General features: G+C 38.6%; 3 protein-coding genes across 10 annotated transcripts in view; 2 read left to right on the top strand and 1 right to left on the bottom strand.

The window, feature by feature from the left end:
* myo18b (myosin XVIIIB) overlaps window positions 1-5,487 on the top strand; it is a 56,927-nt gene extending 51,440 nt beyond the window's left edge. For all 7 annotated transcript variants that reach the window (XM_081355107.1, XM_081355109.1, XM_081355110.1 and 4 more), the window contains 3 exons: window positions 2,165-2,335; window positions 3,913-4,841; window positions 5,355-5,487. In XM_081355107.1, the coding sequence (XP_081211233.1) occupies window positions 2,165-2,335; window positions 3,913-4,828 (1,087 nt within the window). In that variant the 3' untranslated portion in view covers window positions 4,829-4,841; window positions 5,355-5,487. The remainder of the gene's footprint in view (window positions 1-2,164; window positions 2,336-3,912; window positions 4,842-5,354) is intronic.
* A 574-nt stretch (window positions 5,488-6,061) lies between these two features.
* On the bottom strand, window positions 6,062-10,799 carry npm2b (nucleophosmin/nucleoplasmin, 2b). The gene is made up of 9 exons (XM_081355114.1): window positions 10,476-10,799; window positions 10,308-10,390; window positions 8,112-8,231; window positions 7,185-7,278; window positions 6,988-7,100; window positions 6,881-6,909; window positions 6,763-6,796; window positions 6,649-6,694; window positions 6,062-6,574 (listed from the first exon to the last, which is right to left on the bottom strand). The coding sequence occupies exons 1-8, from the start codon at window positions 10,510-10,512 to the stop codon at window positions 6,653-6,655; spliced, it is 552 nt and encodes a 183-aa protein (XP_081211240.1). The 5' UTR covers window positions 10,513-10,799; the 3' UTR covers window positions 6,062-6,574; window positions 6,649-6,652.
* Window positions 10,800-11,426: 627 nt separating this feature from the next.
* The window catches only part of sez6l (seizure related 6 homolog (mouse)-like), a 55,146-nt gene continuing 41,052 nt past the window's right edge, over window positions 11,427-25,520 (top strand). For both annotated transcript variants that reach the window (XM_081353517.1, XM_081353518.1), the window contains exon 1: window positions 11,427-11,564. The gene's annotated coding sequence lies outside the window, so the exon portion shown is untranslated. The remainder of the gene's footprint in view (window positions 11,565-25,520) is intronic.

A 25,520-nucleotide genomic window follows, 5' to 3' on the forward strand; every position in this document is an offset into this window, starting at 1 on the left:
GCTGTGATATGCTTTGTCTCCTGAATAATGCATGTGCGTTAGCCGAGACCCCCCGCGTCTCTTCTCTTTCAATTGTCTGTGCGAGCGAAAAGGGGGAAAATGAACTGTGTTACGGTTGCTCAGCGCTTTGGCTCTTAAATCTCTATACGAATGTGGTGAGACCGATTACAAGAGCAGGGTAGGAGAGAACCCATGGCATATGCAAGCAAATTAACAGCGTTTTTGTTACCTTTCTCGTGCATGTTTTGAATAAAAGCTTCTGGAAGCTAGAATAAGTTTGACACAATATCTTTGTTCCAAAATGTAGTGACTGCCATTTTAAGGAATTATAGGAGTAAACACAACATGAAAGGGTTTCTAAAATATAGATCACTTGTTTTGAGTAAATTCTAAAGCAGTATCACATGTATCCATCCATAGCTGAATCAATCCCACAATGCATTGCAACAAACAAGTTGAGCAGAATTCTAATTATAAATATTTTTTTTATTCAGTACTGAAAAGCACAGCTAAAAACAGACGTTGTCCATTATTTATCCCTTCCATGACCCCCCCCCCCCCTTTTTTTTAATTTAACTAAAGCAATTTTTTATTTTTATTTTTAAATTAATGTTTCCTTCTAATAGGTGACAGTTATAATGTATTAATACAGTAAAAAAAAAAAGTTCTGCATTCACCTGTCATGAGGATTCATGTCTACACTCTTAAATGTGAACTAAGTAACTTTTTTACCTTAACTGAACAGCTTCGGAGTCATTGGAATGGTTATATTACTTAGTTCGGGTTGAATGGTGGTCGTTTCGCACCCCCCTTGTGCCCGTGAGCGGTAAATCCGCACTTGCAACTTTGAGCCGGCGGGCCGCCGGCCGCCGCGTCAGGAAGTATCGCGTGATATCAGGTCTCGCGATGTAACGAATTGCTTTACGGCCAAAAGAAATCTGCTAAAATGCTGTCATTATTGCGCTCCCTCACGCTGTTCGAACCCGAATGAAGAAGACGTTTTAAAGAATGTCCCGTCTGCTATCTTATTGAATAAGATATTTTACATAAAAGATGTTTACATATAGTCCACAAGACAAAAAAAAATATTGCTGAATTTATAAAAATGACCCCATTCAAAAGTTTACATACCCTTGATTCTTAATACTGTGTGTTGTTACCTGGATGATCCACGATGGCTGTTCTTGATTCCCTTGTTTGTCCTGAGCAGTTAAATCTTTTCACACTGAGGACAATTGAGGGACTCAAACACAACTATTAAAAAAGGTTCAAACATTCATTGATGCTCCAGAAGGAAACATGATGCATTAAGAGCCGGGGGGTGAAAACTTTTGAACAGGATGAAGATTTCCACAAAAAAAAAAGTTACAAAAAATTTCATTTAGTACTCCACTTCGGAAGCAATAGAAGATGCTTACATGTTTCCCGGAAGACAAATCAAGTGCAATTTAGCTTGATCTTCAAATGTAAAAATAATTGTTCTTTATTGGCGTTGATGGTTCCATGAAAAACCTTTAACATCCATTGATCCTTTCAATTGCACAAAAGGTTCTTTATAATGAAAAAAGGTTCTTCGGATTATTAAAATATTCTTCACATTAATAAAAAATTGGACTTTTAATAATTGTTCACAGAAAGGTTCTTTGGTGAACCCAATATGGTTCTTCTATTGCATCTCTATGAAAACCCTATTTTTAGTGTATCCATTAGAAGGTAGCTGCCTGTCTTGGCAATAAAGGCAGCTCACTAGCTCTTGGATCAAAGCTTATGTTTTGGGTTCTAAGGCAAACAGCTTTAGTAAGTCTGTAAACAGGCTGTGGATCAGTGCGTTGTGCCCCTACGAGCCCTGATGATGACAACGCTCTCAAGACTAATGAACTCACAGTTCACTGAACACACATGGCCTGCTGGGTAGCAATGAGGATATCAGAGCTAATATCACCCCCATGAGTGGCGTTACAGCACCCATCATGAGAGATCTCATCTCAAGCCATGTGCAAGATCATATTATATCATATCATATTCTGTATGCATTGATACAGGCTTATATTGATTTGATCGCTTGCGCTGTGAGAGCATGTTGTACAACTGTTGATCTTTCCGATGAAAGGCATTTTATAATTTTTACACTGGAAAATTGAGTGACGTGGGGTTTGAATTTCAGCGACACCATGTCCAGTGTCGGATCCAGTGTGGGCACTGAAGACGTTGGTGAAGGGATCCGTCATTGGGCGGGTGTGCCGCGAGGAAGCAGAGGAGGTGTAACTTCTCCTTATGCAGGAAGCAGTTTTGGCCGTCAGTCTGTCACCGACACCATGAGCACCTACAGTTTCAGGTAACATAGCAACAAAAGCCAATCAGCACATGTGTACTTCAGGAAACAAGGTAACACGCTCAGGCCAGATTGGGTAAGTTGTCATTTTTTAGAAGACACAGTAGGAGTAAATTGGTGATATTGCATGCCTCCAATTCTGTATGAAACACAAAAGGAGAAATGCAGTCATTATTTCTGTAAAATGAAATTTAACTCTGACAAAACCCCAATGGCCTTTGGATTATAGCAGAAAATAATCTCCAAGAAAAGTTTATGATTCTGAAACGTTTTTGTTCATCATAAAATTCTTCACAAATTATCACAATGAATTTTGAAGCCTAAATACAATCGGCAGAAGTAAAAAGCTAAATGTAGACTATAGCCACGTTTCCACCGCAGGAACTTTTCCCAGGAACTAGGGACTTTGGGGTGGTACTGTGTGTTACGACCGCAGGAACCAAGGTCTTCATGAAGTTCCAGGTAAAAACTTCCCCCTCCTAAAGTCCCTGCTCGTTGAGGTAGTTACTTTTTCAAAGTTCAGGAAACTTTCGGGGGGTGGGACATGGGCGCTGAACATGCTGATTGGTTGAGTTCACGCAGAATTTTGATTGGTTGATTCCACACAGCATTTTATTTCAACCACCATTTTTAAAAGTTTGTTGCGGTGCATGCAGTAAGAGTTGTTTGCTATTCTAATCAACAGTGGAGTTAAAAAAAAAAAATGACCGATGGCCCAACCACGAGGTTCAGGCTTTATTAAGCTTATATGTCAAATACAAAATCCAGAGGGAACTGGAAAGTCGCCCGCAGTCCTATCACCGGACTAATTTGCCTAATCTTCAGGGTACTTTAGACCGCGATGGAAACGCAGACAGCACCAGGTCTGGTGGGAAAAAAGTTAATTTTTCCCCTGGACAAATTGTTCCAGGTAATTTTGGTTTTCCAGGTACGCGGCTTTAGAATAGCTTGCAAGAGCATGCTTATAAACACGAGGCTATGAAAGCGGATTAGTGAGTATATGAGTTTACCTGTTCACCATGATGAGGTTTAATGTCCTTAACCTGTAGTTCCATTTAGCAACTTGTTAACAACCACCTTTTTAAGACAACCATACATCGTTCATTCAAGATCAGCATAAAAGTTAAAGAAAATAATGGTGCAAAAGTCTGTATTAAAAACTCGAGCAACTAAATGCTGGATTTCAGCTTAAAAAACTTTGAAATCTATTGTTTAGTTGCTCATTCTGGCGGTCTTCGCGAACAAGGCCTTGTTTCCTGGCAGACCGTCACAGACTCTTGGAAATCTGGAAGATTTAGACTTCTGACTTTGCGAAAGTGTTTCCAATTTTGTCTACCTTATGCATCAGACATTTAACGAACGGAGTGTAGCCTATGACTATGTAAAGATTGACATAAATGTCAATTAGTCATGTCTTTTCAGATACTACAACACATCTCCTTTTGTGTTCCATGGAAGCAAGAAAACCAAATGTGTAAACCCTTACACATTAATTACCCTCATTTACACATGAGGGTGAGTAAACAATGACTTATCCTTAGTTATATATGCATTGTTATTGTCTTTATTTCCTATGATAGATCTTGCACGCAAGACATGGACGAAGATGTCAAAGAAAGTTCTGGAGGTCTTGGCAGAGCGTCGTCATCCACGGCCCTATCTGAGCTTCTGGAGGGTCTGAGGAAGAAGCGCGCTGGGTGGGAAAGAGGCTCTGAGGCAGGCGAGGGTAGCACAGTGTCCCTTCCCATCTATCAGACAACAGGGGCCTCAACCCTACGCCGCAGGGCCTCAGCGCTGTCACTAGAAGCAGAGGAAGGTCTGGAGGACCTGCCTCGACCTGGCATACTGAAACCTCCCAGTCCCCACCTGCCCCGTGCCTTCAGCCTTCGCTCCCTATCCGAGGCAAGCCCAACGTCCTCCACCACCACAACCACCACAGGAAAGATGAACCGCTTCAGCTCCTGTGACTCCCTCGCCTCAGTGACCTCCACCTCAAGTTCCCGCCGCCACTTGTCCAACCTCGCCATCCCTGAGGAAGGGGAAGAGGAGCCGAGCTCAAAAGCCATGCCTCTTCTTGGCTCCTATCAACCAATCCGCCATCGTCTACTTGGTGGCCTGGTGGCTGAAACCGGAGAGTCGCAATTTGGAGCAGAACCCCTTGTGTTCCAGAATCGCAGACTCATTGGAAATCAGGAGAATGCCGGAGTCGATGCGGGTGACACCAGCTCAGACATTCTCCCAGCAATCCGACGAGCGCAGTCCACCAGCAGTCTGGCTTCTAGCGGCTCCAGAACGGGCCAGAGACGAGCCCTCAGCGTGCACTTTGGGGAGTTGCCGCCGTCCAGAGCGTCACGTAGGGAGTCAGACTCAGACTCTTCAAGTTCTGGTGGATCTCAGAAGCGCCGTGGGCCTCAAGGAGAGAGGCTGGAAGCCGAGGGAAGCGAGGATGTCAACTCCGTGATGAAGAAGTACCTCAAAAAAGCAGAAGTCGACTAGAAGACTCAACAAGGTTAAGCTTAAAACTGCACTGGCCTGCTTTACATTTAAGGGGGTCATATGATGAGGAACCTAATTTTCCTTGATATTTTGAGACTTTAACTTGTCAGTATTGTTAGAAACCTTGGATGTGTGTTCCTGTTGCATGTCGACAAAATTTTCTGTCGGGTAACAAGTCTAAAGGAGTACTTAGGATATTACCTGCAGTGTCTACAGTCTTTTCTTTACTGCTAGAAGCAGAAGCATGGATTGTTCGGCCTGGATTGTTTTGTGATCCTATCACAATGTAATGCCAGGCTATTGCTAATTTCATATGCAAAGTGGATGTTTACATGGAAGTCTTTAAGGCATTGCTGCTGCAAAAAAAAAATGTTTTAGAGTCATAACAAGTGGGAAATGGTCATGAAAAACGTTTTTTTGGCATTATAAAAAGAAGTGTATGACCCTTTTAAATGACAGTGGAAAAATAATATTTAATTGTGAAAGGAGGTGAATCATTTAGTCACTTTTTTTTCTCTCCCAACAGGATAGATTGTGTGGAGAGTCGCCCCTGTCCAGAATGCATTTAACTGGAAGCACAAATACACTGAAGATTTATTTTGAGCACTGTTTGTACACATAAATAAAGATGTTAAAGCGAACATATTTAATTCCTAAAATTCTCACTGTAAACATGCCCTTTATTTGAGCCATGCTGATACCCGTGGGGGCTTCAGGTCAGGTAAATGAATCTTGACCAGTGAGCGCTCTCTTTCCCTCTCAGCAGTCAGTGCAAATTTGTTGAACTCCAACAGATGTAAATAAAAACGTCAAGCAGAATCATTGGTATTCGCTTCTGACCTTTCAAAGGAGAGGAGCAGCATCACATTCACAGAGGAAAACAGCTGAAATTGAGCAGTTTTACAAAGCAGAGGATGTCCAAAATAATTGAGGGGGAAAAAAAATAAAGTTTGGACACCAGAGGTGGTTTTTGAAGCCAATAAACACACCTGTGCTCTATAGTAATCAAGTTGCTTGGATGGAGAAAAATGCATCCAGGCTAGTTAAAGGAATATTCCAGGTTTAGGTTTTAGTAAAGCTAAATCACTGCATTTGTGTTAATTACCACATAATTTTAACTTGTTTTAAATCGAGGTTACAGTTAGGCTTTAACAAGTAAATATGGCCAATTTGGGAGGTTTTAAAAGCAGAAACGGTATGCTTATATAAAAAAATAAATATTTGAACTGTAAAGTCACTTGTCATAGCAATGAAGTTGTGAAATTAGATGTTTCATGTTTAGCAGATGCTTTTATCCAGAGAAATTTCCTTTGGAGGAACACAAGCAGTTAATCTCAGAGCCAACAATATTCATAGCATACAACAAGAGTTTTGGTTTAAGGTTGTGGAGTGGTTACAGCAATTTTCATGCTGAAAATGTTTAACATGCATATACTGTATGTTTTGGGGCTGTACTATTGAAGCGAGTTTAATTTTTATAGACTGCTATTGTAAATGTGTTATTCTAACCCAGATTTTTACTGTAAAATCTCTTAATTGGAGTTTTGGTTGCATTAACAGCTGCAGACAGATTTACATCAGCCCAGACATACTTTTTGCATGGATGAAATGAGACAAGTTTGCTCTCCCCTCCAACAGTTTTATTATATGAAGCATAGCTACATTGGAACCATGGTGAGAAATTTGAGCTCCCAACTCAAATGTCCAGCAGCGGCCTTCTGGGAAAGCAGCACTTCCCATCCACATCTGCAATAAGAGAACATGATCAATGCTTGAGTCACTACATGATCAACCCAGTGCAGTCATCTGCAGGTCCTTGCCTTGTCACACCTTCGCAGCTTGTGCCTTCCGCCCCCTTCCTTTACCCTGAAGGAAACAAAAACAATGTTGTACACTTGCACTTTAGAAAAAAAAGAAAAAGAAAAAAAAGGCACCTTTTTAGGTGGATTTTCACCATCTGAGGCTTCCCTGCATTTAGGAAACATTTGATTAGTTTGCTTTGCAGAAGAAAAAAAAATGAAAACTCAAAACTCAATGTCAGATTTAACTTACTCATCTTCTGCCTTTTCTGGCTTCTTTCTCTTTAAAAATAAAAGGGAGCAGTGAGAATTGGCTCAACTTAATTTCAATGATTTGTGACCTATGAGACGAGGCCTTACTTTGCCAGCACCATTTTTTGAGACTTTCTTAACCGGTGATTCTTCAATATCTTCCTCTTCTTCCTCCTCCTCATCCATCTCTTCATCCAGCTCTTCATCAGAATACTCCTCCACTGGAAGAGATGTTGACAGGACTCAATGACTTAAATTGTAGCTTAACTAAAGCAGCAGTTAAAAGAGCTGAATTGGCCACTCACGGGCCACATGTTCTGCTCCGACATACACCGGCCCAGAGCCATGCTTCAGGCGGAAAGTCACAGGTGGATGAAGATCCAAGCCAGACAGGTTGACCTGATGGAGAGTGAAATCTCATGAGGAACACGGACTTGTGGAAGTAAAATGTCATGGGTACTGTACGTACGCGTGTTCAGAATAAGCTTTAAAGGGTGAACAGATTTAATTTAGCTTTAATTCACATAAACATTGATCAGCGAACATAAGCTAAACCAAACCTGCTTGACGCACGTGAACAAACCTCATTGGTTCTTGCGGAAGCTCAAACATGCTGTGTAACAAGAATTAACCTCATTGGTTCTCGCACATCAAGTGAACATGCTTGAGCTTACGTTTACCACAATTGATGTGCGAGTTGAATTATGTGAATAAAAGCCTAAATTCAATGTGTTCATCATAAAGCGATCGAGTCTTTAGAAAAATCGGACTAAACTCCTCAATTCATATGAATTTGTTTTACAATCCCTTTATGAATTTTTTGAAGCGTCAAGTAGTAGTTGCATAGCCATCAATGGAGGGACAGAAAGTTCTCAGATTTCATCAATAAGATCTTCATTTGTGTTCCGAAGATGAGAGAAAGTCTTACGGCTTTAGGATGACATGAGGGTGAGTAATTAACAGAATTTTAATTTTTGGGGGAACAATCCCTATGAGACTCCATAAAGTTATGGTAAACTATTGTCTGAATAGCCTACTTTATATTAAAACAATAAACTGGGCTCAAGGCTGAAAATGCTAGCACTAGCCATTATGGGTATTTTTTCAGCGAGCGAGCTTTGTGCACTGGAATGACAGTGGGACAGTACAGGGTTAATGTTTACTGAACTACAGTGATGCTTTATACACTTAAAATTGCATTAATATTATATGTAAATAAAGTAATATCTTACCGTAGGCATGGATTTAGCGTGTAGTGTGGCGATGGGAACAGCTTTCGCGCTGTTGTTGCCCTCACCAGTGATCAACTCGACAATATTAAACTCATCTTTGGCGGTGTGACCCAGACACATCTTCAAAGTAAATATTAACGAGTTAATGGCAGCCATTATATGGGCTGAAATATGTGCCACCAGAAACTGAATTTGAATCATTTATATTTGAATTTGAATTGATAAACTTGAATAATTGCATTGGAAAAATGAATTTGAATCACATAATTTGAAATTGTATTGTTTAATTTGAATAATTGCATTGAAAAACTGAATCTGAATTGTATAATTTGAAATTGAATTTGTTTGGAACTGAAGTTCAATAGCCTACAGTTTGATCCTCACTGAAAATTCAACTCTCTATGTATCCTCACATTCAGTTCTCACAATTCAGATTCAGATCACTAAATTCAATTTCAAGTTACTGTAACAGACATCCGGGTAGTTGGAGGATGAAGGAAGAGCAATCGAGCGCAGATCGATATCGATAGATAGAGTTCAGTGTCGCAGGATCATCACTCAGCACTAAATATGCCAGACTGTTGTGCTGCTTATGGATGTTCGAACGAAATAAATGAAGATAGATAGATAGATAGATAGATAGATAGATAGATAGATAGATAGATAGATAGATAGATAGATAGATAGATAGATAGATAGATAGATAGATAGATAGATAGATAGATAGATAGATAGATAGATAGATAGATAGATAGATAACATTTCACAGGTGAGAATGTGTTTTATGATATACTATATGCCGCCTTCGACCTCCAATCTGAGGTCCGGCGGCGGCGGGAGGCGGAGAGTTCCGTGGCCCGCGGCAGTGTCTCTTCTCCAGGGCAGGAACACAGCCTCACCTCGCTGCTGCACCGGTCCCCGCTGATCCAGATGGGACCGGCCAAAGACAGTGGCCGGCGGACGGAGAGAAACAACAAAGCGGGGCTGTAAACTTCACTTTGAAGCAGAAACTCTTAGTTCAGAAGGGTGAAGTTTCTGTTTGGACTCAGAGCTGTGAACTGATTATAATAAATATTCTTTGTAGCCTATTACTGTAACACATTAATTAGTCTCTTTGTTTTGTTTGTTACTGCACATGATGATAAAGCTACACTTCTAAATCACAAACAAAACTAACTTTAATATTTATATAAACGCTGTAAGGAAGGAGACGATCAGATATTAGAGTTGATAAAAATAGACTCAAATAATAATTTACTATTTTGTGTTTTAATGTGGAAACATCTTGTATAAACTCAGGGGATTGGCTCTTACATCACATTGTATTACAGGCTTGCTGATGTACAAAGTAAACCAATACCATTCAAATGTTTAAATTAATTAACATGTATTTTATTTTCAAATATGGATAGTCACACCATTGTAGCCATTTTGCAGAAGGGCAGGCTATGCTAAGGTAAGTAGCGATAGTTCATTTTAAGATTACTTAAGTGTAAGAATGTGACTAATAAACCTAGGCCTACTAGCACTAGGCATTATATTTTGAACATTGTAGATTATATTAATATCAAAAGCCTACATTTTCTCTGGACTCGATCATAAATACATGTCTGACCTTTGGAACGAACCAAAAAAAAAACTAGAAAAAAAATATATATATATATGGGTCAAGGCGAGGCAAGCACTTATTCGTCGTTTTATTGCTGGTACTGTGCTCCAAAACGTAGGTGCTGATTGGCCGAAGAGGAGTACTGTGTATCTTCGCCACTAAACTCTATCTATCGATGTGCGCTCGATTGCTCTTCCTTCATCCTCCAACTACCCGGATGTCTGTCACAGTAACTTGAAATTGAATTTGGTGATCTGAATCTGAATTGTGAGAACTGAATGTGAGGATACATAGAGAGTTGAATTTTCAGTGAGGATCAAATTGTATTGGACTTCAGTTCCAAACAAATAAATTCAATTTCAAATTATACAATTCAAATTCAGTTTTTCAATGCAATGATTCAAATTAAACAATACAATTTCAAATTATGTGATTCAAATTCAGTTTTTCAGTGCAATTATTCAAGTTTATCAATTCAAATTCAAATTTAAATGATTCAAATTCAGTTTCTGGTGGCACATATTTCAGCCCATACCATTACAGCTAAAACGTCAAGTTTAGGCTACTTCGATAATAACTGAACCAACCGTTCTCAGCGCCAGCTGGTGTTGATGGTTCGTATCATCCGTCTTGAAGGATTCTTCTTTATTAGATTCATTGAGTTCACAACCTAAAACAACGTGTCGTGGATCAATTAACCATCCAATGATAGTAAGTTTGATGTTTTACTTCAAGAATAAAGCGTAAAATCTTACCCCAAAGCGTGGATAAAGGTTTCTCTGTTTTACTCATTTTGATACAAAAACAAAAAGCTAAAACGCAATAAATGTGTATTAGTTTAATGTTGTGATTTAATGCGTCTTAAATGCTCACCAGAAATAATCTTCAGGGCTGCTTATAGGACAGCATAAGAAGAGAAAGAGTGCGTTTGCGCCCAGTGAACGTTTAAAAGGGAAGTTAATTGCTCATCAGGTGACAGTAATTAATTCTGGATCACTACAGGTTAATTATGAGACGACCTGCTGAAAAATCACTTCTTTATGATCATGTTTTAATCGAATAGAGTTAAGCTGACTCATAATTATGCATTCTAAATATGTTGTCTTTTATAGCATATAACCGAGGTCTATCCACAAATGCATATTTTAATTTGCAGTGGTTTAGTATATTAGTATATTATAAAAACCTAATGTGAAACCAAAAGCCACATTATTTTTAAGAAACAGAGGGTATATTAATTGAAAAACAAAAATAGTGTGCACTGATAAATCATTTCTAACACTTTAATATTTCATAAAAATACAAAAATAATTTTCGATTTCATGGTGACAATATCCAAAAGTACATTTCAATATGTTGTGCAAGTCAGTGTCAAATAAATAGCAGGATTCTACTGACAACTTATCTAGCGTCTATATATATATAATGTATATATATATATATATATATATATATATATATATATATATATATATATATATATATATATATATATATATATATATTATGACTTGTGTTTTTATCAAAATATGAGCCAAATGTGTATTTCAGTTCGTTTAACTTATATTTGCCATGGCTATTCATGTATCTCAGATCCCTCTCAGTTTCATATGTGGCTCTCATTCAAGACTTGTGTGATCTATTATTAACAGACCCCATGTTCCCGGATCGCTCAGCCTGTGGATTACTGAACGGAGAAACATGGGCTGTGAGTTTGACCGCCGCTCCCCTGGGTTCCACCGCCAGCCCCTCACCGCCATCAAAGACCACGCGCTGCCGGATGAAAAGAAAGTAGAGGAGGGGCAGAAGACAGCATGAGGACAAAGAGACTGTGATATTACGAGGTGTGTGAGGGTGATGGGTAAATCAATATTATATATACAAATATTATATATTGACATTAGGCAGTTTTATGAGCCGTATTTTAAATACAACTTCATAATTTTCTGTGTCTGCGCACCTGTGCTCGCCAGAAGAGACCGAATGACATGCGGAAAAATAGAGGCAAGTGCCTTGTAAATGAAATGTAAGGCCACATGGGAGCTCCACTCACACAATCTCCGCTCCTGACGGCGTATAGGATGGTTTAGAGAGCGCGTGGGTGGGCTCAAGTGAATCCTTGGTGTGTGTGGGCCCCGTTCTCCTCTGTGAAACACTCACACACACAGTCTAAGTTAAAAAGCACAAATGAACCCAGTGAGCATTTGTTGGCTATTATTAATGGTGACTAAGAGCAATTGTGGGCTGTCTAACGCAATGAATGACACACGTGGCGCACGGTGCCAAATGCCTGTTCTGAAACGTGACAAGTGTGCTTTAAAGTCAACATGAAATAAAATTGACCCTCTTTACTTTCTTAATACACATTTGAGGACTTATTAAGAATGATTTATCGTTAAATGTTATTATAAAGTGATTGTTTTCTTATACTTGATCGCCTCTCAAGCGATTTTCCTCTTTTAACTGTTGTCATCTGATCTAGGCCAGGGGTTTTCAAACTTTTTGATGCCATTGACCACACAACTGTGATGATCCTCATATATATATACAGTGTTAGGGAAAGTTACTTTTAAAAGTAATAAAAACTTACTTTTGCGTTACTTGCGTTGTTTGTTAATAGCCTACCTTTAGCTTTTTGTATGTAGGCTTCAAAATTCATAAAAGTTGTGCTAATTTGTGAAAATGAATTTGCAAAAATGTATGAATCATAAACATTTGTTGATCACAGAGCTTATTTTTGCGATAATCCAAAAGCCTATGGAAAAATATTATTGGGATTTTGTAGAGGGAACATGTGTAAAGCTAACTTTCTAGTTGGCGTCATCCATACACTATAGGACGCAGGAGAGGAAACTTCAACACTCTTATTAAACAATTAAACAATGTGATCTTAATTTATCTAAAGTCATTTTTGCTTATTAGTAGTTGAATTGGATCATCGAAGGTCAGCAGCAAAGACTTTGGTTAATAAAGTGAGATTAAAATGCATAAAGCATATTTGTGTTATTTAACATATTTAATTATCACAGGTTTGTGTAATGAGTATTGCATTTCACTGTTTTTATTCATTTTAAGGAATACTGAATCTGTTTTTGTGCAAGTGAGATGAGAAAATGCAAACTCATATGAACAATATTATCTGGAAAATTGTTCTTTATATTAATTTGACTACTAGTTTTTCTACCCACAATACATTTATCTAACAGATGTATGAACCTGAAGTGAAAATATAATAAATGTTTAAATTTCAATTCTTTTTTCTCCTCACTTGAGCCCCCTTGGCAGTTTGAAAACCCTCATCCAGACAGGGAAAATGCATCTGGGAAGGCAAAATCATTTTAACCAACGGCCAACTGGCTGTTTATATAGTCATGGTTGTAGGTAACGCAAACTTTCTAAAATCTTGCCAATATTCAATGCTGTAATTAATGTCGTTTAATATTGCTGCAATAATAGCAAATCATGGTAGATATGAAGAGGCAACACTGGTATATTTCACCTGCTTTTCATGACCCAATCATGAAAATCATTTTTCTTCTTATTTCACTTGAAAATGCATCACCTTACAGCAGTAAAATGGTTGCAAAAGCCATTTCATGTTAACTATAATTGTTCCTGGGAAATGCTCCAAAGGTGCTGAAAACAAAACCAAAATGAATTCCTCATCCCAGAGGACCTTTCCACACCGCATTAGCTGCAGAATACCTGTTTCAGCACTTCCTAAGTAAACTAAGCATATTGTGGATGTGCTCATCTGGTGGCATTTCAGTGTGGGATCACAGCGACCGGCTGATAGATGGAGACAGTGTGGAAAATAACAGATAATCCTTAGACCTCCTTGGATCTAATTAAGATTTCCTGGAGGAACGGAAGGGGTCGGACCCCTCTGTAGTGTGTCAATAGAGTGTCAGTCACTTTGAGAAACTGTCGTTTCTTGGATTTTCTTCATCTCTGTAGCTCAGAAAGGAGAGGATGGCGATAGCAACGCCAAGGTCATGAGACTGGTTGCCAGGGAATGCATGAAGTGATAAAAATGTATATTTCATATGCAGTGTACATCGCTTTGGATGAGTGTCAGATGCATTAATGCAATGTAAATGTTGTCGGTTTAGCTGTCTTTAGAAAAAAAAATAGGCTTATGCTAATTATTTTGATGCATTAAGTTCTGGCACAAAATCCAGCAACTGTGTAGTGTCATTGCTAAACACAAGTTTCACTTTATCTGTTTTTTTTGTTTCGTTTTTTAAGGGAAACGCAACAGCATCATTATATTCAGCAGCTGACTTTAAACTATGGCAAACACAGCGGTTTCAGTGCTGGGCAATGAGCCATACTTATGCCATGTGTCATGCATCATTAGTCTGTGAGGGAGAGTGGCATTGCCAACACTGAGCCACCTGTGATCTTAAAAGCCTTAGAACCAGTGAGTCGATCATAGATGAAAAGGTTTAGACATCCAAACTGCTCATGCCTTTTTTTTCTTTTTTTTTCTTTTTTTCAAACGATATTGGACCCCATTGACTTTAATTGTATGGACAAAAAAAATGGCCTTTTTCAAAATATAATTTTGAAAAATATATATATATTTTTGTTCAACATCAGAAAGTCATACATGTTTGACGGTGACTAGCCAGCAGAAAACCCCAGGGCTCTTCTGAAAACGCCTTGCGTTTTTTTCAGTTGAGACGCTATGTGCTATGATATGGAATATTCACAGAACTGTTAGTATCTGATTTCGCAAATAGTTTCTGAATATAAAAATGTCAGCACAGTGTAACGTACTTGCTCTGGCACTAGTTTTGGATGAAGAGATGTGCTTGTTGTTGTCGTTTGTTATTTTTGTGCAAGGAGAATGTGACGGTTGGTCGGTGTGGTATTTGTCACCGCCCCTCCTCCACTGTGATTGGACGGCTAGGTAAAAAGTGACAGTGATGAGCGCTGCGTTTTACCCAAAGTAGAAGATTCTTCTAGAGCAACTCTCTGCGACAGTAAAAAATGCAGAGAAAGCTGAAATAGACGCTCGATGCCTTGTCATGCTGCTGGCGTTTAAAAAACGCGGCGCTCTCAGTGAAAACAATGGACACACCTAAATGATAACAGAATTTAAATTTTTGAGTGAACTGTCCCTTTAAGGGAATTTCTCCAGATGAATGTGTTCTTCTTCTCTTCTGGAACATTTACTCAGAAGTAATTAACAGAGATTATCACAAAGCAGCTTGATCCAGCTAACAAGCATTTGAAAATGACGCTCTCAGAGAAATGACTTTCTTCTCAGGCCACTGGATTCAAGCACATCAAATCATCGCATATCTCAATGCGGGCCGGAGGTCTCTATGTGTTTTTTTGTCCAGCTCTTCTCAAATAGCCGAGCATATCCGTCTGTTCCGATCGTGGCTATCTCTATCTCATTTCTTAGAGCGGGCCAGGAGCCTTTTAGCCAGAGATGAGAGATGTGGGATTAATGCCAACGCAGTTAATGGACTATGAATTCCCTCGACCGATGAAGTCATCCATGATATCATATGGGCTTCGCCATGGATTGATTTGGGAAAACATTTGTTAATGCAAGTAGAGCCCAACCTTTCCGCTGGGAGTTTTAGATTGCCTTTGTGGTAAAATGGAGACTGGGGTTAGTTGTCACCCCACTCTCAGAAGTGTGCTACATCCCTTATACAATATGCCCTAAAAGTATGTACTCTTTTGAGAAGAAAAAGTATACTTTTGAGTCTGTAGCAGAAGAGTACACACATGACATACTATCTATCTATTAAAATTTTCATTCATATTCTACTTTTGGTGATTCTATGGCCATCTCTCACCATACACGAGAGACAGTCCTTGGATTTTTTTGGCAATGTTTTTTTCTGGGGGAGGTTGCCAGGTCTTTCCCAATCCTCCCCATGGCTTAGGACTCACACACACATGCATTCACACCTACGGCCAATTTGGCATTTCCAGTCCATCTAACCTGCTTGTCTTTGGACTGTGTGAGGGAAACCCACGCTGACACGGGGAGAAGATGCAAACTCCACACAGAAGGGACTCCTGGCTCAGCCGGGGCTCAAACCAGGGTCCTTCTTGCTGTGAGGCGACAGCGAGCCACCGTGCCGTCTCGTTAACCAGTCTCAGCCTCAAACGTCACGCTGGCCGAATGTCTGATGCGGCACACTGAATTGGAAACACTTCAGGATTTTCAAAGTCGTCATCTGATTGGTTGAATTCTACAGGATGTCCAGGAGACGTGTGTGTCGCGGTCTTTTACGGTTCGCCTGGAAACAAAGATGCCGTGATGCCAAACCCCCTCATGGAAGAAGAACGGCATCGTGTTTACAACTGTGACAATGAGCGCTTGTCAGGATCAACTAGACACTGGGAAGTATGTTAAGTATGCGGCATAGACTCTTTGAAACACGTCCAAGAGTTTTACACTCTGTTATTGTAGGGACATCGATGTTACATTTTCACGCCCCTAAACATGACGTGGGACAAAATTTGGTTGATTGGTTGCTTTACATATCAGTTAGACGTCCTCTTGGGCGGTCCTTGGCCAATGAAAGCTGCTATGAGTCCAGACCTTCTGCCGTTAGTCTGAAGGTCTGGCTATGTGAAATTAGCTGTTGACATACTACCACATCATAAAATTTGCATATATGCATTCTGTCACCGTAAACCAGCCTGTCAATCATCCAGTCACAGTTAACATCTACATATATACACTCTACATATTTCTATCTATCTATCTATCTATCTATCTATCTATCTATCTATCTATCTATCTATCTATCTATCTATCTATCTATCTATCTATCTATCTATCTATCTATCTATCTATCTATCTATCTATCTATCTATCTATCTATCTATCTATCTATCAGCATTCATTACTTCCCTGAACTGGAAACTGTAGAAGCATTTCCCCCTCACAGCATCAGCAACTTTTACACACACACAAACCAGAAGGCAGAGAGAGAGAGGGAGAGAGAGAGGGAGAGAGAGAGAGAGAGAGAGAGAGAGAGAGAGAGAGAGAGAGAGAGAGAGGAGGGGTGAGTGAAGGAGAAGACACACTGCGGAGTTCAGCAGAGGAGAGATGAAGAGAGCTGGAGACAGAGACCAAACCGACATCACAGAGCTGTGAACACACGGGAGCTCATGCAGACACGCCGCCTGTGAGTTCAACTTCACGTCTCTGACACTAAGCAGCTCTGCTGTGGACCTAAACCCCATCTGTGATTATTCTGGACTGGACCCCCTTTGGACTGTGTCTTAACATGCTGGGAGTTCAAAGTGATGCTCTGCTGCTTGGCTTGATGGTTTGGATGGGAATCCTATGGGGAGAGATAACAACCCAAGGTAATGTTCATTACTGCTTTGATTCATTCAGATGCCCTTGTGTCTTTGATGGACTGACACTGCTGTTTACCATAAAGCCCCCCTGGAAACTTTAACACCACGTCCACCGCACTTTTATTTCAATTACGCACAGCCCGTTTAATAAAAGACTCGTTGCAGCACAAGTTTAGTCACCCTGATGCGACGTGTGGGGCTTGCGGACAAGATCGTATTTGAGACAAACATGCCGGGTTTGATCAGTTTGGATCGTGCATGCGCTGCCAGAATTGTTTTCAAGACAAAAGTGGGGCAGAAACATTGAGGAAACACGCTTATGTGTGGATCTGGTGCATAATAACGCGCGTGGACAAAGAAACGCTGCGGGATTCCGAATGAATGTCGTTTATAATGTATCACATGTATAGATGTAATGCACAAACATCGCGCTTAACATTGTAAATCACACTCAAGATTGCCTGAAGGACCCTTGCGCTTTAACTGCAATGAAATGAAAACGCATTTGTTTGTTGTTGGCTATTGTGTGCGTGTGCTTGTCCATTCATAAGCATGCTTCATTTACAAGATATTATGAGTTTGTGTGTGCAAGATTGCGCTTGAAATAAATGATTCCTTTGTAAACCATGTGTGCTCGCATCAGACACGAGCAGTTTGATTTCAGTAAGTGTCACCTCCCCAAAACAGGAGCACTCACCCTCCCTGACCTGGTGTAATAAATGCAATGCTGTTGCATTATTCATGCAGATGCGTGAACAAGAAGTCAAATGACTGTGTTGGTTCTTCATCCACCCGCGTTTTTGCTTCCCCGAGCAGCTCTTTAATCACTTGCTGTGTAAATTTAGCTCAGTTCCAAGCGCGTGGGCAACTCATCTTTAATCGGGACATGCGCGAGTGCATGTGGCTCCATAACACAGTTCTGTCCTCTCGTAAAACATAAAAAAATATATGTTCTTATTTTTCATAGAAGAAATAGACCCCACTCTGTGTTTGGATTATTTTTGTCCAATGTAAATTCATGTCCCGGCACCATTTGACGTTTCCTTTGTTTTCAGGTTGAAGGAACTGCATTTCTCTTTCCACTAACAAACAAGAAATCAATATTAAGCTAGAGATATAGATACTAGGCTATAAATATATAACAATATGTATTACAATCAAGTCTATCCTCGCTCGAGCGTGTGTAGCCTACTGTTGCAGACACTGGGGTTCAGCTTTATTTTGTACTAGCACAAGTCATTTCAAGTTCATTTTCCATTTAATTATTTAGCAGACGCTTTTATCCAAAGCGACTCACAAATGAGGAGAACAATAGAATAAAAAAAACTAAGAAGGACATAGGCCTATGCAAGTGATGTGACACTTCCCAGTTTAGTTTAGTCTATTTTTTTTTTTGTATTATTATTATTTTTAAATACAGATTTATTTGAGCAAAAGTATTGAAATTCGAGTCTATTTTGTGATAAGTTCGCATTCACGCGCACCTGTAGTGAACGTCGTAGGCGGGCTTTATTCCGTTGACAGCGTGATAAGCCAATAGCAGCAAAGCAGAGACATCCTCACGCGCAAGTGCGTTTAGTTCCAGTTCGTATAACGCCATGTTTAACGATCTGAATGGGAACGAAAATGAGCTCAAGTCTGGCTAAAGAAATCAGACGCAGCCTTCTTCTGAAGCTGTATATTTTGGATAAAGTGTTACATGAGAAAAACGAGTGTCATATTTTGGAATATTCGATTTTTATTTTATTTTTGACTTGTCAAGGAAGGCCTATAGCAACCATTTATGACTTAAGTGGTGAAAATCAAGTTTTTAATGTTGTTTATATGTCTATGTGGTGTTTTTAATATGCATTAAGACAAATGTGCAAATGAAGAAAAGTGAAAAAAGAAGCAGTTTGAAATCGCTTGTGTTTCTTACGTCACAAACTAAAGCAGGCTTTAGCATATCATTAACTGCTGTGAAGCAGGGGAGTTTCAAGAGAAGCCAGGTTATATTTTCCTGTTGATATGAAAAATCGGGTAGATTTAGCAATACAGCGGGTGAATTATGATGTATATCAAGATGTAGCGTAATGATGAAATATACGCCTTTCTCCACTGACGTTCTAAGTTGCTCAAAGCGTTTATAAGGATGCTGATTATAGGCAGCTGTCTGACTCTGATGGCAAACGTGGTTGGTGTAGCATTAGCAGCCCATCATTAGCTGTTTGATAAAGTAGTCAAGCAAAAGGCTAATTATATTAATTACCATTATGTGTCCGACGTTTTAAAGAATGATACATAAAATGCTTTACCATTCTGATACTTCAACTTGTAGCCTGTGTAATTCACTCTTCCACTTCTTCTGAATTAGTTCTGGTTCAAACATATATGGCTGAATTAAACCAGTGTTTCCACTTGACATTGTGCAGCGTTTACTAAGGTTAACCGAGAGGATCATGTAGTCCGAGCTTGTGTGAGTGAGTGGAGGCGGGGCTAATTTGCATATTTATGGAGCTGCATATACATGAAGCAAGGGTGTAGTTACATTCAAGCTATTTTAAGGCATGAATAATTTTTATAAAAAACATTTAAATATGTCATTTTGGTGATCAAAGATGAGTTTTAACGGGTAAAATGATTGACAACAGGGGGACTTCAATCAATGGGAGTGTATGTTTCCCGACATCCAGTATTCTGTCTGTTCAGACGATGTATAAAGAAATAAAATGGCAATGCTAGCATGTGTTTTGCAAGTGTATACAGTTGTTTAACTTCTAGATTTCCACATTTGAATTGGCTTCTGTTGCACTTACAGTTGTAAAGTTTCAAATTGAGTTCAAAAAGAGCATTCAAAATGATTGTCTATCAGCATCTGTGTTAATTACTTATTATAGAACTTAAATTTGTACTGAACCCAGCACATTCCTTTAACTAGAAGGGTTAGATTACAAAAGTTATCATATCCCTCGTGTTCACTTTGGATCAGGTCCCATAATAATAGAGTTCTCATTGTTTTGGCACACTGCACTGTTGAAGGGAATGAGATCTTAGTTACACTCTATGTGTCTTTATTTACTGCTGGTGATATAATACTCAGAGCTCTTCCATATACGAAACACATGAAGAGGATTCTTTACCACTGAATCATACCTCAAATAAATAAATAAAAAATATTTTTAAGAAATAATTCACTCATCATGTTCCTCTTTGCTCTCCATCACTGTCTATGGTGTTCTTTAATTCGTTCTGATCACTCTCTTCCATGCAGTTACAATGAACAGGGAACTTAAAAGTAGTCCATATTCCACACAAGAAATGACTTAGGGGTGCAAATGAGTTAGATTACTCATTGTTGAGTGAATTATTCCTTTAACTGCAATGCTTGCTACCCCCTTACCGATTTGTGAACAACCACAGAACTATTATCGCCTGCAAAGTTTTAAGCAAATTCACAGTAGTTCTCCCAAAAGTCAGATCGACTGTTCTGGCGGTGCTGTCAGTGTTATTTTCACAGGGCCAGAACTCTCTAGGTGACAGACTGTCTGTTCTGCACCTTCTGAAACTCACTCATCTGGAATTTGTCCTTCTCTTCCCATCACATCACTTCCCGTCTTTCTCCGCAGCTCTCCCTAGTTTCTGATACACAAAGCCAAATCAGAATAGAAAGGGGAAGAATGTCCTGCAGGAAATGTCTGATGGGGACTAAAACAAGTGTGTGAGATGTGCACCCAGAGGACTAAAGGCTAAAAATGTGTGTGTTTGTCTGTGGCAGTGTCCTGTGCTGGATATTTATGGTGTGGGAAAACAGGTGCCTTTTTACTCATTAACATGGAAATAATCCCGCGGTTTCACAGACAAGGCTTAAACCATAGACTCAGACTAAAATGCATGTTTGAGCTGCTTTAACTGAAAGCAACTTATACTGATATATCTTAAAAATAAGTCAGTGCCATTGTTTTGTCTCAAGATGCACATCAGTAATGTTTTTTTCTAAGGCACGCTTATAAAAGCTACTTAAAGGAACACTCCACCGTTTTTTGAAATAGGGCTTATTCACCTTCTTTCCTACATTAAGATAGGTGGGCAAATGCATTTTTGTCTCAGTGCATGCATTGTTTTAGTTTGACAGGGTCGGCGCTAGCTTAGCTTAGCATAATGAATGGAATCCTTTGTTGCCAGCTAGCATGTCCTGAGTAAAAGTAATATAAAAAACAAAACAAAAAAACAACTAATTACTTCTTGTGGCCTGCGTATTCACAATGATTACAAATAGCGATGCAGATTAACACTAGGCGATTTCCTATGCAGATATTGACTTGGGACTATATTAGGGGGAAGCACAGGTGAAGCACTACTACTTGGGCGCAGATATCACGCCCAAGTAGCAGTGCTTCATCTGTGCTTCCCCCTAATATAGTCCTTAATATATAAGTCAGTATCTGCCTAGGAAATCGCATAGTGTTAATCTGCATCGCTATTTGTACTCATTGTGAATACGCAGGCCACAAGAAGTAATTAGGTGTTTTTTTTATATATATATTACTTTTACTCAGGACATGCTAGCTGGCAACAAAGGATTCCATTCATTATGCTAAGCTGAGCTAGCGCCGACCCTGTCAAACTAAAATAATGCATGCACTGAGACAAAAATGCATTTGCCCATCTAAATGTAGGAAAGAAGATGAATAAGCCCTATTTCAAAAAACGGTGGAGTGTTCCTTTAAATGTCCTAATTGAACTAAGGTCTAATCCTGGCTTAATCTAAGCCCTGTTTGTGAAACCAGGCCTATATGACTCTTATGGTTAATTGTAGACTTTTTCTTTTATCGTTTTATATTGGGGTTTTTTTTCTGTTTGTCATTGTCTCATTACCATGAAAAGTAAGTATTTGTAGAAATAGCCAGTGGCGTATAATACTGGTAAGGAAATTTGTATTCATATTTTACATTAATAATTTGAATTTGCCTCAAGATGGCACAAAACAGTTCATTAAAACTTTATTTTTTCGGTACAATTTTTTTTAAATAAATATTTACATATTGTTTTATATTATAAACTATTTGTAATTTATTCAATGTGTAATATAAATATATTTAAATAATAATTAAATATTAAATATTTTTTTATTTTTAAATGTATAAAATTATGGTTAAAAAGTACAATATTTTAAGTAAATATTTATAAGTAATATATATATATATAATATATATATATAAATAATTTTTTATTTCTTTTTTTTTTTTTTTATATATATATATGTTTAAAGGTGCATTGCGCAAGTCTCTGAGTTTTTGCAGAACTATGCCCCCTCTGGCAGCAAGCGAAACTGCAACCAGAAGTGTGCACGCTTACGGACAAAAGTTTTCTTTTTTTTATCTTACGTGGAGTTTACGTTGGTGTTTGAAATGAACTACAAGCCGGTCTCTTAGAATCCATCTTCTACGGAGAATGGCGGCGAATACACAAACCTGCCAGACATAGCCAGGTGAGCGTGCCGTGAACGCGCATGACGTCACGCCCAGTCTAAAATTCCGGCCCGAATCCCTCTTATTTATTTTACTTTACAGGATTATAGAGACAATCTCAGTGATCAGAGAAGGGCTCATTCAGCCTATCAGGCAATTGTTTAAACATGTATGGGTTAGAAAACGGGTATTTTTAACATGAAAAGTTGCTTAATGCACCTTTAAAAAAAAAAAAAAAATATATATATATATATATATATATATATATATATATATATATATATATATATATATATATATATATATATATATATATTATTCCCCTTCTGAAATGCAAAAAGCACCCGTTTCATAGAATGACTCATTTGATTGTACCTGTGTGGGTTTGTTGACTCAGGATATTTTGGGCCTCTGTCAGGTTCTGAATCCATTTTCAGGTGTTTGTTTTGGTGATATTGTCTTATCCTAATCTGATATATAAACAAATACTGATTTAGATCCGTTGAACGCTGGCATGTTCAGTACGGTAATTCAATATCTCAAGCTTAATTTGTTGGCTGACATTATGGTTTTATTTCAGTTAAGCATGTGGTGCGTTAAAAATAGCAATAAGCTCTTAAGATTTGTGTCTACATCAGGATATGGTGTTTTATGCAAGATCACTGGCATTTTATAAGCTCTGACAGGGCAGCTTGCGTAATATATGCTATCCTGTGGCTCTTTACCGGCCTGTGTGCGTACAGTGGATCTTGGAAAGTGCTTTCCGCTGTAGTTTCCTCCGAACGAGAGGTTTGAATCTGATGCCCTGGAGGTTTGCTGACAGGAGGGCGACTGACAGCTTCTCTTCAGCGCCTGGAGCCCAACTCAGCAGCTCCACATTGTTCACATATGAGGATGCTCTTAGTCACTGGGAGTTGGTGAGACTTTCTCGAGTTTTCTCTGAGCAGTGGTGTCCTACATCACTAAACAAACAAGATTTTCTGCTTTGAAGAGAAAAAGCAAAGGTAGAAGAGATGTGGATTTGTTAGTAGTTGTTTTAGGAGATTCTTTTATTTATCATAAAGTGACATACCATAGGGGAGACTGGAGGCCAGTTGTAGCATGTTTTACATTTTCATTATTGAATTACAGCCTATTAGAAATCTACTTCATATATACAAGTAAAAATATGATTTTTTTTTTTTTTTTTGTTTCAAATAGAGATCAAGATTCTCCCACGGTTCTGAACAGACAACTAAATACATTTTTGGTTTGAATGAATGATTCAATGACTCACTCATGAATACTTCACTTGTTTCATTACTAAATGAATCAGTGTTTTTGAACGAATCTATTGAATGAATGATTCAATGACTCACTCATAAATACTTCACTTGTCTCATTACTAGATGAATCAGTGTTTTGAACGAATCTATTGAATGAATGATTCAATGACTCACTCATAAATACTTCACTTGTCTCATTACTAGATGAATCAGTGTTTTGAACAAATCTATTTAAATGAATGATTCAATGACTCACTCATAAATACTTCACTTGTCTCATTACTAGATGAACCAGTGTTTTGAACAAATCTATTGAATGAATGATTCAATGACAAATACGTTTTTAACAGTCACTTTTCGCAACAATGTAATCGATTATCGATACAATCGTTATTTGAAGTGCCAAGTTACTTTCAAAAGGGGATCTGCTATATTTTATACCTTTATACTTTTGTGATCATTTGAATTATTGTGTACATGACAAATGCTCTTTCTGGGTCAACAGCCGGCAGCACGAACACAGACAGCCGAATCGTTGTCATTTAATAATAAAATCGCGTGGATGTTTGAATCAAAATCATGATCTTTTAACGATTAACCGTGCAGCTCTAGTATATACCTTCATGTATATACGGTATTTTCTTTTCTGTCATACAATTCACATCTCATAACCAGTGTAACAATTCCCTCTTGACCTCAGCTGTGATATCATATGGTAGCTGCCAGAAACAGTGTTACCTTTACTTTAATCATTTATTTTGCACGAGCAAATGCTGCTCTAGTTCCTGTTTCAGGTTCAATCCCCCTGGAGCAATCTTTGTTTTGCTGAAGGGCAAAATGTGGATGCTTTTCTTCTTGCGGGGATCAACCCATCAAACTATTGGTAAATTTAACTATTACACACGCTTATCAGGTAGGCAGAGTGTAAAAAAAGAGGCAGAGCCTGTCAAATGAAAAAACTTGATGTGAAATTAAGGCCCTCTTTAATGTTACCCGATGAAGAAGCGAGGAAACAGTTTAGCGTAAACATCCTGACACAAGAGTTTCACAGCCGAGCATCTGTTGCCTCCGAGTGTTAATGAAATGATCAGGCAGTGTTAATCAGCCCTGACTGATCGCATTGGTCGGGTGAATCCGACAAAACTAATGAATGGCCCAGGATCAGCTCATCTTGACCATGAAAAGAGAATATATTTTGTTTTGTGTTTGTTTGCACTGGATCAGGTTATGAACTGCATCATTAAATGCACTAAAATGTGGATAAACTTTAGAATAGTTAACATTAGTTTAGTTAATGCATGAACTAAATGCTTTGTGTTATGTTATATAATGTTAGCTCTACTCCATTAAATAATAGTAACTTATAATTTTAAGAAATAATGTTTTAAGAAATGTTGAAATTAACATCAACTAAGATTAATAACTGCTTTAGAAGTATTTCTCATTGTTAGTTCATGTTGTTCATGTCAAATGGAACCTAATTGTGAAGCATTACCGAAACGAGTGCGAGTGCATGACTTTGATTAGTTAAAGTCAACATGGAATCGCAATCAACCTTTGACTTTTGTAATGATGCTGGTTTTTTTTTCTCTCTTTGAAGGATTCAGTGCATGAATGTTATGCAAAAATTTTTTTTATCTGCCTCAGAAATGAATTGCATTGGGTTGCAACCACCATTTTATGCTTCTCCCACATGTTGAGCCATGGTGCTCAAATGGGAGATGTGAGTTTGAATATTGTTCGT

The sequence above is a fragment of the Scardinius erythrophthalmus genome, assembly GCF_964197995.2.
Source record: "Scardinius erythrophthalmus genome assembly, chromosome: 23".
NCBI classification, from domain to species: Eukaryota; Metazoa; Chordata; class Actinopteri; order Cypriniformes; family Leuciscidae; genus Scardinius; species Scardinius erythrophthalmus.

What these genes read in the sequence shown, in the direction of transcription:
- npm2b (XM_081355114.1), bottom strand. Translation starts at nt 10,512, where the DNA reads ATGAGTAAAACAGAGAAACCTTTATCCACGCTTTGGG. An exon ending in ACCTTTATCCACGCTTTGGG is followed by an intron (nt 10,391 to 10,475) that starts GTAAGATTTTAC and finishes ACGTTGTTTTAG; the next exon opens with GTTGTGAACTCAATGAATCT. An exon ending in CGGAGCAGAACATGTGGCCC is followed by an intron (nt 7,101 to 7,184) that starts GTGAGTGGCCAA and finishes CATCTCTTCCAG; the next exon opens with TGGAGGAGTATTCTGATGAA.